Below are 17,726 nucleotides of genomic sequence, written 5' to 3'. Positions count from 1 at the left end.
ATGATACAAAAGAACCATCTAACCAGCACAGCCTATCTCCATGGCAACATGGCATGATTTGGGGGGTTCCAAACAGAAATGCAAACTAAATATCTTTTACATTCCAAACACCCTTTCATTCTGTGATCCTTGTGAAATATGAAACAAGATATTCGCAACATGGCTCAAAGAGCATCACCCACTGGGGACAAAGTCATGGGACTGGTCAGTCCAGCAGAAAGAAACCCTCTGACCCTCCCACTTCACCAACTGTCAGAATGAACATGGTTCATTCCTGGATGTGATTAACAGCAGCAAAAACAGCAGAATCCAAACCCTGCAATCACTTGTGAACTCGCTGGTGTGTCTGCAGGTGGGACGACTGAGTGAAACCCTTCCCACACTGAGAGCAGGTGAACGGCTTCTCCCCGGTGTGAACTCGCTGGTGTGTCTGCAGGTTGTATAAACGAGCGAATCCCTTCCCACACACGGAGCAGGTGAATGGCCTCTCCCCAGTGTGAACCTGCTGGTGTGACTGCAGGTGGTGTAACCGAGCGAATCCCTTTCCACATTGAGAGCAGGTGAATGGCCTCTCCCCAGTGTGAACTCGCTGGTGTGCCTGCAGTCTGTAGAACTCAGTGAATCCTTTCCCACACTCAGAGCAGGGGAACAGCCTCTCAGTGTGAACCCGCTGATGTGTCAGCAGGTTGGATAACCGAGTGAATCCCCTCCCACAATCAGAGCAAGTAAATGGTCTGTCCCCAGTGTGAACTTGTTGGTGAATAAGTAGGTTGGGTAACTGAGTAAATCCCTTCCCACACACAGAGCAGGTGAACAGTCTCTCCTTGGTGTGAACTCGCTGGTGTGTCTGCAGATTGGATGACTGAGTGAAACCCTTCCCACAGTGAGAGCAGGTGAACGGCTTCTCCCCAGTGTGAACTCGCTGGTGTGTCTGCAGGTTGTATAACCGAGCGAATCCCTTCCCACACACGGAGCAGGTGAATGGCCTCTCCCCAGTGTGAACCTGGTGGTGTGACTGCAGGTGGTGTAACTGAGCGAATCCCTTCCCACACTCAAAGCAGGTGAACGGTCTCTCTCCGGTGTGACTGCGTCGATGAGTCTCCAGCTTCGATGGGGTTTTGAATCCCTTCCCACAGTCCCCACATTTCCACGGTTTCTCCATGGTGTGCGTGTCTGTGTCTCTCTCCAGGTCAGTTGAAGCCTCGTCCTCACATGGAACATGTAAAATGTCTCTTCTCACTGTGAATGATGTGATTTTTTTTTCAGGCTGTGTAACTGGTTAAAGGTCTTTCCACACTCAGTGCACTGGAATGCTCTCACTCGGGTGTGGGGGTCTTGGGCCTTTTCAAGTCCCCCTGATGTTTAGAACATTTTGAAGCAGACAGAACACAGAACACATTTCTCCATCTTGATACAAAAGCTGATCATATTCAGGTTCCGATAAATCGAGTGACTCTGTGAGATCTTAACCTTTGATTTCAGCCTTCTGTCAGCAAATCCTCCCCTTCTAGTATCCTGTAAAAGGAATTCACAACAGACATCACTGTCAGCACAGGATAGAAATTCAGAACAGACAATTCTAGTTTCTATGGAACATTCTTTCCTCTCTCATTCCACTAAAGCTGTGAATCTCCATCACACACTCTCTCTCTCCATTCGCACTCTGCTGTACCTAATATGCACCCTCCCAATTCTCCTGAAGGTTCATGCTGATCGACAGATCCACGCTCACCACTCCCTGTCCAGGACACAGAGATCATAAGAAATATGAGCAGGAGTAGGCAATTCAGCCCATTGACCCTGCTCCACCATTGAATGAGATTATGGCTGATCTGCCTCAGTGCCATTTTCCTGAACTATCCCCCAAAACCCTGAATATCTTCAATATCTAAAACCTATCAATCTCTGTCTTGAATATATTTAACCTGCGGCCTCCATAGTCCTGCAGGGATCAGTACTGGGGCTCCAACTATTTACAATCCATATTAATGACTTGGATGAAGGAACTGACTGTATTGTAGACAAATTTGCCGAAAATACAACAATAACTAGGGAAGCAAGTTGTGAGGACTTTACAAAGAGTCCACAAGGGATAGTGAGGGGGCAAAATATTTGCAGATGGAGTATAATGTATGACATTATAGCATTTCACCTGTACCTCCCTCAACTTAGTCTACTGCATTTGTTGCTCCCAATGCGGTTTCCTCTGCATTGGAGAGACCAAACGCAGACTGGGTGACTGCTTTTCAGAACACCTTCGTTCTGTCCGCAAGCATTACCCAGACCTCCCTGTCGCTTGCCATTTCAACACTCCACCCTGCTCTCATGCCCACATGTCCGTCCTTGGCTTGCTGCATTGTTCCAGTGAAGCTCAACGCAAACTGGAGGAATAGCATCTCATCTTCCGACTCGGCACTTTACAGCCTTTCGGACTGAATATTGAGTTCAACAATTTTAGATTATGAACTCTCTCCTCCATCCCCACCCCCTTTCTGATTTTTCCCCCTCCTTTTTGTTTTTTCCAATAATTTATATAGATTTTTCTTTTCCCACCTATTTCCATTATTTTTAAATGTATTTCCATCCATTGTTTTATCTCTACCTTTTAGCCTTTTTCAATTCCTTCACCCCACCCCACCCCCACTAGGGCAATCTGTACCTTGCTTGTCCTGCTTTCTACCCTTAATTAGCACATTCCTTCAGATAATATCACCACCTTCAACACCTCTTTGTCCTTTTGTCTGTGACATCTTTTGGTTGTCTCCACCTATCACTGGCCCTCTATCAGGCTCTCTTGTCCCAACCCCACCCCCCTTAAACCAACTTATATTTCACCCCTTTACTATTTTTCCTTAGTTCTGTTGAAGAGTCATGCGGACTCAAAATGTTAACTGTGCTCCCTTCCACAGATGCTGCCAGAACTGCTGAGTTTTTCCAGGTATTTTTGTTTTTGTTTTCGATTTCCAGCATCCGCAGTTTTTTGCTTTTATATTAATGTGTGACAATGTGAGGTTGTCCACTTTGGCAGGAAGAATAGAAAAGCAGAATATTATTTAAATAGAGAGAAACTGCAGAACGCTGCTGTACAGAGGTATCTGGGTGTCCTTGCACATGAATCAGAAAAGATCAGTCTGCAGGTGCAGCAAGTAATGAGGAAGGCAATTGGAATGTAAGCCTTTATTGCAAGGGGGATGGAGTATAAAAGTAGGGAATTCTTACTGCAGCTGTATAGGGTATTGGTGAGACCACACCTCGAGTACTGTGTACAGTTCTGGGCTCCTATTTTCAGGAGGAATGTACTTGCATTGGAAGCAGTTCAGAGAAGTTTCACCAGACTGACTGGATTACTCAACAGAGAGTCGGCATGGACTCAAGTTTCCAAATAGACTCCATCTGCGCCATAATGATCCCAGAACTGGAAACATAAAACATAGTTACAATACTATGTTACCAGACGAGAAATAATAAGAAATGTATTTTATCACAGAACCATAAATAATATATCTAATATGCACCACATAACAATACTGGGCATATCTCTGTCCTATATTAATTTATTGTCCCCTTAAATATCAGCCATCTCCTGGGGAAACCACCCCTTTAATTGTGAACATTAGGAAAGAGACCATCCCTTTAGCCAGACAAATAAATGTGTCAAGCTGAGGGAGCAAAGGATGTCAATGTCTTTGAGAAAGAGAGACAGAGAGAGACCTGGGCCAACCTTTCCAGAATCGGCACCCTCCCTGGATTCACTTCCTTTCCCTTCAGTTCCTGCAAGTCAACAATTTCCCCCAGAATGAGAAAAGAGATGGAAAGGGGGAGAAAAGAAAGTGTTTTACTCACAGATGTTGGACACAGGACGAAATTTTAGTCTGTGCGAAGCTCAATTTTCATTCACACAAAGCCCGGGCTCTGATTAGCTGGAGGACCAGAGTCCTTCCGGTCCTCCAACTCTTCCTATTCGTCAATCGCTCAGAATGACGGGAAGGGCGGGGGTGGGCTCTCTCCCATAGTGCGCAACTTCCTCTCTCCCTTGGACATGCGCAGTCTCGGGCCGCCCGCCCGCGCGGCAGATAGAGCGGTTTCCCCAACGCTGGGGATTGTGGGAGCTGCGGCCGCCATTACTCATCCGGAGCCCGGACTCCAAACCCCTGGAACTGGGATGGAAAGTGGAGGTGGGTGGCGCAGTGACCCTTGCCCTGACAGAAAGTACATGTGGGTAGTCACTGGATTTGATTGTGACGTCCCCTTAGAAAAACAGTTTGTTAACTTCAGGTGTAAAGATTTAGATGCCTGGGTGACATATCGGGGAGGGCAATAGGTGAATGTGAAACTGATCCCCAGAGTCAGCACCTTCAGTGGAGGAGAACTGGGGGAAAAGCAGGAGGAGGATAGTCGGATGAATTAGTGTTACAATCAATAGGGAGGAGGGAGTGTGTGGGGGACAGAAATTTATAGTTTGAAAGGGAGAAGAATTTTCCTTGAGAACCAGAATTGTCAGTTCTGAATTTCTATCTTTTTTTTATTCATTAACGGGATGTGGGCATCGTTGGCTGGGCCAGCATTTATTGCCCATCCCTATTTGCCATTGAGAAGGTGGTGGTGAGTTGTCTTCTTGAGCCGCCGCAGTCCATGTGTTGTAGGTACACCACAGTGCTGTTAGGAAGGGAGTTTGATCCAGAAACAGTGAAGGAATGGCAAAATATTTCCAAGTCAGGATGATGAGTGACTGGGAGGGGAACTTCCAGGTGGTGGTGTACCCATCTATTTACTGCCCTTGTCCTTCTACATGGTAGTGGTTGTGAGTTGGAAGATCCTTGTGAAGAAGCCTTGGTGAATTGTGAGCCTTGGTGAGCCCTGCAGTCAGAGTGATTATTTTTGTCAACTCCCTTCGCAGAGTTTTAGAGAAGAAGGATTTAGAGACAGGAAACTCAAATTAGATAACACATCAAAACCTGACAGTCACTCGATTCATCAGATTCTGAATATCATTGGTCTTGAATCTAGAAAGAGAAATATTCCTTTCTTCTGTCTGTGGGAAAAGATTTCAAACATCTGTGTATTGTTAAGGTTTAAACTGATCATCCAATCTGGATGGACTCAAGTAGACACATGTTATAGAAAAGCCATAGAAATGTAAGGACTGTGCGAAGAGATTCAGATCCCCACCTGAGCAGGTTGCTCATCAATGCATTCACACTGGGGAGAAGCTATTCACCTGCGTGCTGTGTGGAAAGTGGTTTACAGATTCTATCAGCTAATTGACCCATCAGTGACTTCACACTGAGGAGGGGCCGTTCATGTGCTCGCTGTGTGGAAAGGGATTCATTCAGTTAGCCCACCTGCTGACAGAACAGCGCAGTCACCCAGGGGAGTGTCCGTTCACTTGCTCCGAGTGAGGGAAAGGATTCACTTGGTCATCGAATCACGAACCATATTCATTCTGACAGTAGCTCAGTTGGTCTATGTCGGTGTTTATGCTCTGCATGAGCTTCTTCCAATTCTACTTCACTGACCCCTGCAACCAGAACCTTCTATACTTTTCTCCCCAAGGTGTTCATCTAGTCCCTCTTCAATGGACCTATCTTATTTGCCTCAATCACTCCCTGTGGTAGTGAGTTCCATATTCTCATCACTCTAACAGCAAAGAATGTTTCCTCCTGAATTCCCTATTGAATTTATCAGTGACAAAATCAGAATCAAAGAATTGTTTCGACGCAGGAGGAGGTCATTTGGTGCACCATGTCTATACCGGCTCTCCAAAAGAGCATTAACAGGGGAGGCAATGGCACAGTGGTAATGTCGCTGGACTAGTATTCCAGAGACACAGGCTAATGCTCCAGGGAGTTATCCCTGGTGTCCTGGCCAAAAATTTGTCAATCAACATCCCTAAAAACAGATCATCTGGTCAGTATCATATTGCTGTTTGTGGGATCTTGTTGTGTGTAAATTGGGTGCCATGTTTCCTACATCACAACAGTGACTGCCCTTCAAAAGTACTTCATTGGTTGCAAAGCGCTTTGGGACATATTTTGGTTGTGAAAGAGCTATGTAAATACACGTTTTTAAATTTAAGATTGATGTTGCCTGATCTTGTTGTTTGTAACTTAATTGATTTCAGCCACCCCCAATTTGCCATTTAATAAATTCACTTTGGTTCGGACAAGACTTTAACCAATTGAGGCAAAGGCAGAATTCTCTGAGTAGTAAATTTTAAAAGAAGTTTATTAAAGGAAAAATGTTTACTGAACAACTTTAAGACATTGACTTTTACAACTTCATGCGGGTGATCAGTCTGTCAAAGCGTAACCCTCTCTGGCTCCTTCTTTGACAGTAATTCTTGTGGAATTCACCCTCGGGAATCTGGCTCCTTCTCTGACAGTAATTTCCTTGGAACTCGGCCTCAGGAGTCTTCCGTATTTGGCTAGCAAGGGAGACCTTCAGAACCTCTACTTTTATCCCCAAAGTGACCATTACCTCACATCAGAGTTGGGCCTATTGTAACATGACAATTGGTCAGTTTGGTTACTAGAGTAATTTAATTGGATCCCCAATGCAGCAAGTAATTAAGGAGGCAAATGGAATTTTGGTCTGTATTGCTGGGGGTTGGAGTTTAAAAAGAGGAAAGTCTTGTTACAACTGTACAGGGTGTGGGTGAGGCCCCACCTGGAGTACTGTGTACAGTTTTGGTCCTCGTATTTAGGAAAGGATATACTGGCATTGGAGGCAGTTCAAAAGAGATTCCCCAGGTTGATTCCTGGAATGAAGGGATTGACTTATCAACCTTAAACAGGTTAGGCCTTTATTCATTAGAGTTTAGAAGAATGAGGGTGATCTTATTGAAACGTACAAGATTCTGAGGAGGCTTGACAGGTTAAATGTTGAGAAGATGTTTCCACTAGTGGGGGAATCTTGAACTAGGGGGACATAGTGACAGAATATTGAAAACTGAAATGTGAAGGAATTTCTTCTCTCAGAGGGCAGTGAACGTCTGGAATTCTCTACCCCAGAGAGTTGTGGAGGCTAGATCACTGACAGTATTTAAAGAGGAGGTTGATAGATTTTTGAAATATCAGGGAGTTGAGGGCTATGAGGAGCTGGCATGAAAGAGGAATTGAGGCCTGGGGCAGATCAACCATGATCTTATTGAATGGCGAGGCAGGCTAGAGGGGCTGAATGGCCTACTCCTGCTCCTATTTCTTATGTTTTTATTACTTACACCACCTTCCCTCATTATCTTACACAGGAATGCAATAGAATTGTTTCATACTCTCCCTTTATCTGATTCTATACCATCCCTTATTCATACAGTTTGAAATGTTGATGCTAATCAGAGCTTGAAGGTCTCTGTTGCCAGTACATTTATCATCACTGCACATTCTTTACATACACAGCAATTAAGGTTTTACATTTTTACAGCAAATAAAACTCAGTCTTTCACTATAACTACTGAATCATTACTGATTCATTAATTGTAAATCAACGAAGGCTCACTACTTATGCAATCATCTATTTACAAACTGCTAGTTAATTAATACAGTAATCTTTAATTAATACACTTAGTGAATACAAGATGCACTGGTTCAAAAAGACAATCTATGGAGGACAACAGCTAATACTAACAGCTAACACTAATCTAGATTGGCTTGAACAATGAGCCTTATCCTTGAGCTGGACATTGGCAGAATATGATGTCTTTTAGCTTATCAAAATTAGAGAAGAATTTCTTTGCATAAACAATTTCTGTTAGCTCTGCAGTTTCAAGAATGATTTACATTTATCCAGTGTTAATTTTTAAAATACAGATCCAGCCACATTAGAGTTTAAAATGGCTTCCTTGACCTTGTTACCCAGAACAGTGAATACAGTGTGAAAGTGATTGATGTTTAAAACTAAATTCGATTACCCAGGCCTACCTACAATTTCCTACATTACAACAGTGACAACACTTCACAAGTACTTGACTGGCTGTTAAACACTTTAGTAAGTCCTGTGCTCGTGAGAGGTGCTTTAGAAATGCATTTTTTAAATTTGTCCACAAATTTGGATATATTACAATTGGTCCTCTCATCAAAATCATTGTTCAAGATTGAGTCTTAATTTTGAGTAATAACAATGTCTGACACCATTTCGAATACTCTGTGACAATGTAAACACACCATATCCTGAACAATTTGTTTTAAAACACAATGAGCTGCTGTGATTTGGAATTCACTGTTTGAAAACGGTGCAAGAAGCAGATTAGACTCTATCCCTCAAAAGGGAAATGGACAGATTCTTGAAAGGAAAAGAAAATGGCAGGGCAATGGGATTAACTGGACAGCTCTTTGGCAGGTTGGCATGAGCATAATGGGCTGAATGGCCTCCTTCTGTGCTCTATGGCACGCTTGTGCATGGAAAATGAGTGATGAAGACCTGGAACCCGCTTCCTATGAGGGTGGTAGAAGCAGAGATGATGGAATGTTTACCAATGGAATTTGGATGGGCGCTTGAGGGACATAAACCGACAGGGATATGGGGATAGAACGGGGCAATGGGACTGACTGGGTTGCTCTACAGAGAGCCAACATGAACTCAATGGACCGAATGGCCCCATTCTCTGCCCTAAGAACCTACGAACTAAAGAGAGAAATTTCAGCTGCTCCAGTCTCTCCAACGAACTGAAGAACCTCATCTGAATCCAACCCCTGGAATCTCCTGTGAACTCGCTGGTGCCTCCGCAGGTGGGATGAATGAGTGAATCCCTTCTCTCCAGTGTGAACTCGCTGGTGTGTTAATAAGTTGGATGAATTACTGAATCCCTTCCCACACTCGGTGCAGGTGAACGGTCTCTCCCTAGTGTGAACTCACCGGTGATTCCACAGGTTGGATGAATCAGCGTAACTCTTCCCACACTTGGTGCAGGCGAATGGCTTCTCCCCGGTGCGAACTCGCTGATGTCTCTGTAGATCAGACAACGTTCTAAAACTCTTTGCACATTGGGAGCAGCTGAACGGTCTCTCCTCAGTGTGAATGCGCTGGTGGATCCTCAGAACAGCAGCACTTTTGAAGCCACTCCCACAGTCAGAGCATTTAAAAGGTCTCTCATTGGTGTGAGTGACATGGTGTATCAGCAGGCTGGATGACTGAGTGAATCGCTGCCCACACACGGAGCAGGTGAATGGCCTCTCCTTGGTGTGAACTCGCTGGTGCGTCCGCAGGGCAGATCCATCACTGAATCCCTTCCCACAGTCAGAGCAGGTAAACGGTCTCACCCCGGTGTGTACCCGCTGGTGTGTCAATAAGTTGGATGAATTCCTGAATCGCTTCCCACACCGAGAGCAGGTGAGTGGTCTCTCCCCGGTGTGAACTCGCTGGTGTGCCAGCAGGTGGGCTGACCGAGTGAATCCCTTCCCACACTCAGAGCAGATGAACGGCCTCTCCCCGGTGTGAACTCGCTGGTGCTTCTGCAGGCCGGATGAATAACTGAATGCCTTCCCACAGTCAGAGCAGGTGAACGGCCTCTCCCCAGTGTGAATTCGCTGGTATGTCAATATGTTGGATGAATGACTGAATCGCTTCCCGCACTCAGTGCAGGTGAATGGCTTCTCCCCAGTATGACTGCATCGATGGATCTCCAGCTTAGATGGGGATCTGAATCCCTTCCCACACTCAGAGCAGGTGAACGGTCTCTCCCCGGTGTGAACTTGCTGGTGTGTCTCCAGATGGGATGACTGAGTGAATCCCTTCCCACACTTGGAGCAAGTGAATGGCCTCTCCACGGTGTGACTGCGTCGATGGGTTTCCAGCACAGAGGAGGATCTGAATCCCTTCCCACAGTCCCCACATTTCCACGGTTTCTCCATGGTGCAGGTGTCCTTGTGTCTCTCCAAGTGGGACAATCAGTTGAAGCCTTGACCACGCACAGAACACGTGTACAGTCTCTCTCTCCGCTGTGAATAGTGATATTTTTTCAGCCTGTGCAACTGGTTAAAGCTCTTACACAGTCAGTGCACTGGAAACACTCGCACTCGGGTGTGTGTGTGTGTTGGTACTTTTCCAGTCACACTGTTGTTTAAAATCTTTTCAACCAGAGAGAACAAGCAAACATTTCAAATCCTAGATTCAAAGGCCAATGACATCCGGTCCCAGTGAATCAAGTAACTCGCAGATTTTGATGTGTTGTTTGGTTTGAGATTTCTGTCTCAAAATCCCCCCCCTTCAAATATCCTATAAAAGGAGTTTATAAAAGTCATCACAGTCAGTACAGGATAGAAATTCAGAACAGACGATTCTAGTTTCTATGGAACATTCTTTCCTCTTGTTCCCGAAAAGCTGTAAATCTCTGTCCCACACACTCTCCCTCCTTTCTCACTCTGCTATGTCTAATGTACACCCTCGCAAATCTCCTGAAGGTGCCGATTCATGCTGACCAACAGATCCATGCTCACCAGGTCCTGTCCTCAACACAGGGAGCTAAAAATCTTCATGTGGCTCGGTCGGATATATATAGTTAATGCATTTAATGTACAGTATTGTATAACCCAATTAGAGATACAGGGTGGATGTGACCAAGACTTTTCTAGGCAGTGAGTGGTCATGACCTGGAACTTGCTGTTTATGAGGGTGGTGGAAGCAGAGATGATCAAGCATTTGAAAATTGAATTCAATGGTCACTTGAAGGAAATAAACTTACAGTGGAATGGGGATACAGAGGGAGAAAGGGACTGGCTGGATTGTTCTGCAGAGAGTCAGCATGGACTCGAGCTACCAAATAGACTCATTCTGTGCTGCAATAATTTTTTTAATTCATTCATAGAAAGTGGGTGTCACTGGTGAAGCCAGCACTTATTGCCCATCCCTAAATGCCCTTGAGAGGTGGTGGTGACCTGCTGCTGGAAATGATTAGGAAATATACACAGTACTGTATTAAAAAGGTAGATATAATAATACATGGGCTCTATTACTGAGTCATCAATAATATATCTAATATGTACCATATAACAACACTGGACATATCCCTGTTCTATATTTATTTACTGTGCCCTTAAATGTCAACGATCTCCTGGGGAAACCACCCCTTTTATTGTGAACATTAGGAAAGAGACCATCCTGTTAGCCAGACAAATAAATGTGTCAAGCTGAGGGAGCAAAGGATGTCAATGTCTTTAAGAGAGAGAGAGAGACCTGGGCCAACCTTTCCAGAGTCTGCACCCTCCCTGGATTCACTTCCTTTCCCTTCAGTTCCTGCAAGTCAACAATTTGCCCCCAGAATGAGGAAAGAACTGGAAAGGGGGAGAAAAGAAAGTGTTTTACTCACAGATGTTGGACACAGGGGGAAGTTTGTGTGAAATTCAAGCTTCATGCACACAAATCGACCGCCCTGATTGGCTGGAGGACCAGAGTCCTTCCGGTCCTCCAACTCTTCCCATTGATCATCCCCTCAGCATGAAGGGAAGGGCTCTCCTCTGCACATGCGCAGCTTCCCCTCTCCCGAGATCTCCGAGCGGCTTCTCGCTCTGACCGGAGCCGTCAGCCGGTTGCTTGGAAACCTTGGCTCGAGGAGGTGGTGGAGGGGGAACAATGGATGGGGGCGGGGCTCCCGTGTCCGCGCGCCTGGCCTGCAGACTGGAACCCGAGGACGTCACCGCGGAGCGGAGTGATTCCTTTTGGCTGATTCAGGCAGGGTTCCATTCTGGACGTCACAATGCGGAAGTTGGACAATGAGCTTCAGACTGAAACTTCTTCCTCTGGGCAACATCTGTGAGGAAATCAATGTTTCCTCCTTTCCATTTCTTTTCTCATTCTGGGGGCAAAATGTTGACTTGCAGGAACCGAAGGGAAAGGAAGTGAATCCAGGGAGGGAGCAGATTCTGGAAAGGTTGGACCAGGTCTCTCTCTCTCACTCCTAAAGACATTGACATCCTTGGAGCTGAATATCATCAGCCTTTGAATCTAGAAGGATAAATGTTTCTGTGTGCTGTCTATTTCAGAAGGTTCTAAACGTCGGGGGGCCTGGAAAAGGCCCAAGACCCACACACCCGAGTGAGAGTGTTCCAGTGCACTGACTGCGGAAAGAGCTTTGACCAGTTACACAGCCTGAGAAAACATCACATCATTCATTGTGAGGAGGGACATTATACACATGTTCTGTATGAGGACAAGGCTTCAACTGACCATCAGGCCTGGAGAATCACAAGGTCACGCACACCATGGATAAAGCGTGGAAATGTGGGGACTGTGGGAAGGGATTCCGGTTCCCATCTGCACTGGAAACCTATCGACGAAGTCACACCGGGGAGGGGCCATTCACCTGCTCTGGTTGTGGGAAGGGATTCAGTCAGTCATCCCATCTGCTGTCACACCAGCGAGTTCACACTGGAGAGAGACCTTTCACCTGCTCTGAGTGTGGGAAGAGATTCAGTGATTCATCCACCCTGAAGACACACCAGCGTATTCACAGGGAGAGACCATTCAGTTGCTCAGTGTGTGGGAAGGGTCTCAGTGATGCATACGCGCTGCAGAGGCACCTGCGTGTTCACTCCAGGAAGAAGCTGTTCACCTGCTCCGATTGTGGGCAGGGATTCACTTGGTCAGCCCATCTGCTCACACACCAGCGAGTTCATAACGGAGAGAGGCCGTTCACCTGCTCTGAGTGTGGGAAGGGATTCACTCAGTCATCCAGCCTGCTGCAACACCATGTCACGCACACCAGTGAGAGACCTTTTAAATGCTCTGACTGTGGGAGTGCCTTCAAAAGGTCTCATGACCTGATGGTCCACCAGCGCATTCACACTAAGGAGAGATCGTTCAGCTGCTCTCACTGTGGGAAGACATTAGGAACATCCTCCAAACTGCAGATCCACCAGCGAGGTCACACTGGGGAGAGGCCATTCACCTGCTCTGTGTGTGGAAAGGAATTCAGTCATTCATACACTCTGCAGAAGCACAAGCGGATTCACAATGGGGAGAGGCCATTCGCCTGCTCTGTGCGTGGGAAGGAATTCAGTGATTCATCCAACCTGCAGACACACAAGCGAGTTCACACTGGGGAGAGGCCATTCACTTGCCCTGTGTGTGGGAAGGGATTCACTCAGTTATCCAACCTGCTGACACACCAGCAAGTTCACACTGGGGAGAGGCCATTAACTTGCCCTGTGTGTGGGAGGGGATTCATTCAGTTATCCAACCTGCAGACACACCAGCGAGTTCACAAGTGATTACAGGAGTTGGATTCTGCTATTGCTGCTGTTAATCACGACACTTGGCGAAGTGGGAGGGTGGGAGTGTTTCTTTCTGCTGGACTGGCTGGTCTCATGACTTTGCTTCCAGTGGGCTGATGCTCTTTGAGCCTGGGAGTGCACATTTCCACTGAAATTATCCACAAAAGCTAATGAATTAGATTTATTTTATCCTGGATAGTAAAAAGTATTTTTCCTACCACTACAGGTAGATCAAAAATAAATACATTTGTCTCAGTTGCATTGAGTCTACAGAACAGGGCCAGGCCAGTCAGCTCAATTGGTCTATGTCAGTATTTATGCTCCACATGAGGCTCCACCCACCCCTCTTCATCTCCCCCCCCATCAACATATCCTTCTATTGCTTTCTCCCTCATGTATATATCTAGCTTCCTCTTAAATGTATTCATGCTCTTCACCTCAACCACTCGCTGTGGTAGCAAGTTCCACATTCTCACCACTCGCTGGGTAATTATTATTGGATTATTGAACCCCTGAAAATGCATTGAAAATGCATGAAATATGTATGTCCTGTTAGGCATTACAGAGACTGGGTTAAAAGGTGACCAGGGCTGGGACCTAAATGTTGAGGGATATTTGACATCTTGGAATAACAGGAAGCTGGGAAAAGGTGGTGGGGTAGCTCTGTTAATTAAGGATGGCCTCAGTTCAACACTGGGTGACGGCCTTCGCTTGAAAGATCGGGATGTCGAGTCAGCTTGTGTAGAGATAAGAAATAGTAAAGGTTGAACAGGTGAGGCGTACCCATTGGGGTTTAGAAGAATGAGACATATAAGATTGAAGGAATTGGATAGGGTAGATCCCGGGAGTATGTTTCCTCTTGTGGGAGAGACTAGAACCAGGGGACGGAGTTTAAGAATAAGAGAATAATGCCTCTATTTCCTTTTAAGACCGAGATGAGGAGAATTTCTTTCCTCTCAGAGGGTCATTGGAGTGGAATTCTGTTCCCCAGAAAGTAGTGGAGGCTGAGTCTTTACATTTATTCAAGGCTGAGTTAGACATACTTTTAATAGACAAGGGAGCCAAGGGTTAAAGGGGGTCGGGCGGGGGATGGGGGGCAGACAAGAAAGTGGAGCTGAGACCACAATCTGATCAGCCAGGATCTTACTGAATGATGGAGCAGGCTCGAGGAGCTGAATGGCCTACTCCTGCTCCTAAGTCCTATGTTACTCCATAAAATTCAAACTTCCATCAGGTCACTCTTCAGTTTTCTCTTTTCTCGAGAAAGGTTCCCCAACCTGTTCAACCTTTTCTGAGGGTTAAATACTCTCAGTTGTTGTGAATCTGAGTGGCACCGTCCCCAATGCCTCTATTTCCTTTTTCTAAATGGAGATCACAAATGTTGACAGTACTCCCAGTGTATTCCAACCATGGTTCAAAACAAGTTGAACATAACCTCCCTGCTTTTCAATTCTATCCCACTAGAATGGAACCCTATATCTGGGCCCCACACTTTAGGAAAGATGTGAAGTTCTTAGAGAGGGAGCAGAGGAGATTCTTCTGAACTCCAGCGAATATAATCCTAATCGACTCAATCACTCCTCATATGTCAGTCCCGCCATCCCAGGAATCAGTCGGGTAAACCTTCTCTGCACTCCCTCTATAGCAAGTACATCCTTCCTCAGATAAGGAGACCAAAACCGCACACGTGTATTTGACAGACAAATGCTGAAATGTTGGTTCAGAGCCACTAGTTTCGGATTCCCATTGATCCTCCAGCACCTTTCTGTCAATGACAGCCAGGCGATGGAACTGAGGGCTGAATTTAGCTGAGAATAACGGGGCCTGCGGCCCAATTGGGAAACTGCCATGGGCGTCGCACTGATAGAGAGACAGAAAGGTGCTGGAGGACTGACTGGGAAATGGGCCTCCAACCAATCAGGGCACGGGAGGGGTGACCGGGGCTGATGGTGACCCGACCCCCAGGGTTCAGTTCCCCTGTGTCCAAAGCGGGGAGTCATGGGAACAGGGTACAGAGAAGCTGAAGAGAAAGCATTTGGGTCCAGAACATTGTGCACATCCTTTTACTCTGGTCGTCTTTGATCCTCAAGTCATTTTCTGGTTTTATTTAACCATGTTCTGTTTCATTAATAAATGTCTATCAGTAAAAATACTTGATTTTTTCTGAATGTTTCATGATTAGATTTGTGCACTTTAGGGAAAGTGGGTGAGTGGGGTTGGCAGGCTCTTTAACAGAAAGTGAGTCCCTCTAAGGTAATTGGCAAAGGAGCCAGAGGGGGAGATGAGATTTTATTTTTTGACACAGCGAGTTGTTCTGATCGGCCTGAAAGCAGATTCAATAGTATCTTTCCAAAGGGTAAATACTTGAAAGGGAAGAATTTGCAGGGCTGTGGGGAAAGAGCAGAGCAGTTGGATGAATCAGAGAGTCCTTTCAAAGAGATGGCAGGGCCACAATGTTCTAGACTTTATTGACATCACTGTAAATATTGCAGACACACATTTATTTATCTGTGATCACAGAATCTCACAGCATGGACAGAGGCCATTTGGCCCATCGTGCCTGTGCTGGCTCTTTGAAAGAGTGACTCAATTATTCCCACTATCCTGCCCTTTCCCCATGAACCCTGCAAACTAATACCCATCCAGGAATTATCCAATTCCCTTTGTTGAATCTGCTTCCACCAGCCTTTCAGGCAATGCATTCCGGATCACAACACCTCACTGTGTAAAGATTTATCTTCCTCTTTTCCCCTCTGGCTTTCATGTCAATCACCTTCAATCTGTGACCTCTGGTTAACAACTCTTTTGTCAGTGGAAACAGTTTCTCTTTATTGCCTCGATGTAAACCATTGATGACCTTGAACACCTCTGTCAAATCTCCTCTCCTTCATTACTCTAAGGAGAACAACCCCAGCCTCTCCAGTGTGTTCACTCATTCCTGTCCCCGTACTAAATCCCTGCACCTTTTCTAAGGCCTTGACATCCTTCCTGAATTGTGAGGCCCATATATGGAGTTCATTTCTAGAGAAATAGTATTGAAAAGCAGAGACGTCAGGTTAAACTTGTATCGAGCCTTGGTTAGACCACGGTTGCAATAATGTGGACAGTTCTGGGTCTCCGTAATTATAAAAAGGTTAGAGAGGACCTGGAGAAGGTCGACGAAAAATTCACAAGGATGATCCCAGAACTGAGAGTGTTTAACTTTCAGGCAAGGCTGGACAGGCTGGAGCTTTTTTCTCTACAAAGGAGATGACTGAGGGCTGATCTGACTGAGGACTTTAAGATTATTAAGGGGTTTGATAGGGTTGGTGTCGATAGATTTACACCTGTGGGGGGAGATCATCACTGGAGGCCATAAATGTAAGATAGTCACTGATAAATTCATTTGGGAATTCAGGGGAAATGTCTTGGGCAGGATTTCTCAGGTGGCCCCACCACCCCTTTGGAAAAGTCAATGGGGATCACATTCCAGCCGATGTCGGCAGCCCCAGAGGCATTTCACTCAGTGGAGTGTTCATCAGCTGAAGGTGGGACTTCCCCCCACCCCCACCCCTCACTCAGGAGGAAGTCCTGCTACTGGGACCTGTGGCCACTGCTGGGACTACAGGCAGTGCCCAGATTCCCAAAGCCTAGAGCCCAGGACCAGGTAAACGTGGGGGTCTCCCAGCGGGTAAACGAGATCAGCACACGAGGGAGAAAGGAACAGAAGGTTCTGAAGCAGAATTGGAGGAAGCTCATGTGGGGAACAAACACTGACACAGACCAAAACACCTCGAAATACTGGGCAACCAAAGGACTTGTGAAACTGAAAGAAATTAATATTAGTAAAGAGGCAGTATTTGAAAAGTGAACTGGATTGAAGATTGACAAATTCCCTGGACCAGATGAGCTACATCCCAGATTGCTGAACGAGGTGGCGAGAGAGATAGAGGGTGCACTGGTGGTTATCTTTTAGAATTCTACAGATCCTGGAAAGGTTCCTGTGGACAGGAAAGTAGCAAATGTAATCCCACTATTTCAGAAAAGAGGGAAAAGGAGGATGGAGAACTACAGACCTGTTAGTTTGACGTCAGTCGTAGAGAAAATGTTTTAATCTATTCTGAAGGAGGTGATAACTGGACACTTCTGTGGTAATGATCAAATTGGGCAGAGTCAACATGGATTTATGAACGGGAAATTATGTTTGACAAAATTGTTGGGAGCCTTTTGAGGATGTTCCTGGTAGCACAGATAAAGGAGAACCAGTGGATGTGGCATATTTGGATTTTCAGAAGGCTTTTGATAAGGTCCCACACAGGAGGTTAGTAAAAACAGTTAGAGCACATGGGATTGGGGGAAATATACTAGTGTGGATTGAGAATTGGTTAACAAACAGAAAGCAGAGAGGAGCAATAAATGGATCATTCTCAGGGTGGCAGGCTGTTACTAGTGGGGCATGGCAAGGATCAGTGCTGGGTCCACTGCTGTTCACAATCTGTGTGAATGATTTAGATGTGGAGACCAATTGTAATATTTCTAAATCTG

At 45.8% G+C, this 17,726-nt stretch overlaps 5 protein-coding genes and 1 pseudogene across 6 annotated transcripts in view; 4 read left to right on the top strand and 2 right to left on the bottom strand.

Annotated features, from left to right (window-relative positions):
• LOC144697446 (uncharacterized) overlaps window positions 1-9,850 on the bottom strand; it is a 55,754-nt gene extending 45,904 nt beyond the window's left edge. Inside the window, exons 1-3 of the mRNA XM_078569423.1 lie at window positions 9,351-9,850; window positions 836-1,003; window positions 335-502 (exon numbers count right to left, since the gene is read on the bottom strand). Coding sequence (XP_078425549.1) covers window positions 335-502; window positions 836-1,003; window positions 9,351-9,845 — 831 coding nt within the window. The 5' untranslated portion in view covers window positions 9,846-9,850. The remainder of the gene's footprint in view (window positions 1-334; window positions 503-835; window positions 1,004-9,350) is intronic.
• LOC144697263 (uncharacterized) overlaps window positions 1-17,726 on the top strand; it is a 330,696-nt gene that overhangs the window by 69,814 nt on the left and 243,156 nt on the right. The gene's annotated exons all lie outside the window — the stretch shown is intronic.
• The window catches only part of LOC144697287 (uncharacterized), a 685,032-nt gene that overhangs the window by 472,112 nt on the left and 195,194 nt on the right, over window positions 1-17,726 (top strand). The gene's annotated exons all lie outside the window — the stretch shown is intronic.
• Window positions 1-17,726, bottom strand: part of LOC144697957 (uncharacterized) — a 375,283-nt pseudogene that overhangs the window by 165,431 nt on the left and 192,126 nt on the right. The gene's annotated exons all lie outside the window — the stretch shown is intronic.
• LOC144697292 (uncharacterized) overlaps window positions 1-17,726 on the top strand; it is a 318,255-nt gene that overhangs the window by 265,744 nt on the left and 34,785 nt on the right. The window lies entirely within an intron of this gene.
• LOC144697955 (uncharacterized) lies at window positions 12,192-13,916 on the top strand. The gene has a single exon (XM_078569909.1). It carries the CDS (start codon window positions 12,192-12,194, stop codon window positions 13,197-13,199), a length of 1,008 nt encoding a protein of 335 aa, XP_078426035.1. The 3' UTR covers window positions 13,200-13,916.

Source organism: Cetorhinus maximus, chromosome 23, assembly GCF_964194155.1.
Source record: "Cetorhinus maximus chromosome 23, sCetMax3.hap1.1, whole genome shotgun sequence".
NCBI classification, from domain to species: Eukaryota; Metazoa; Chordata; class Chondrichthyes; order Lamniformes; family Cetorhinidae; genus Cetorhinus; species Cetorhinus maximus.
Note: the sequence above shows the minus strand (reverse complement) of the source record. Positions and strands in the feature narration are given on the sequence as shown.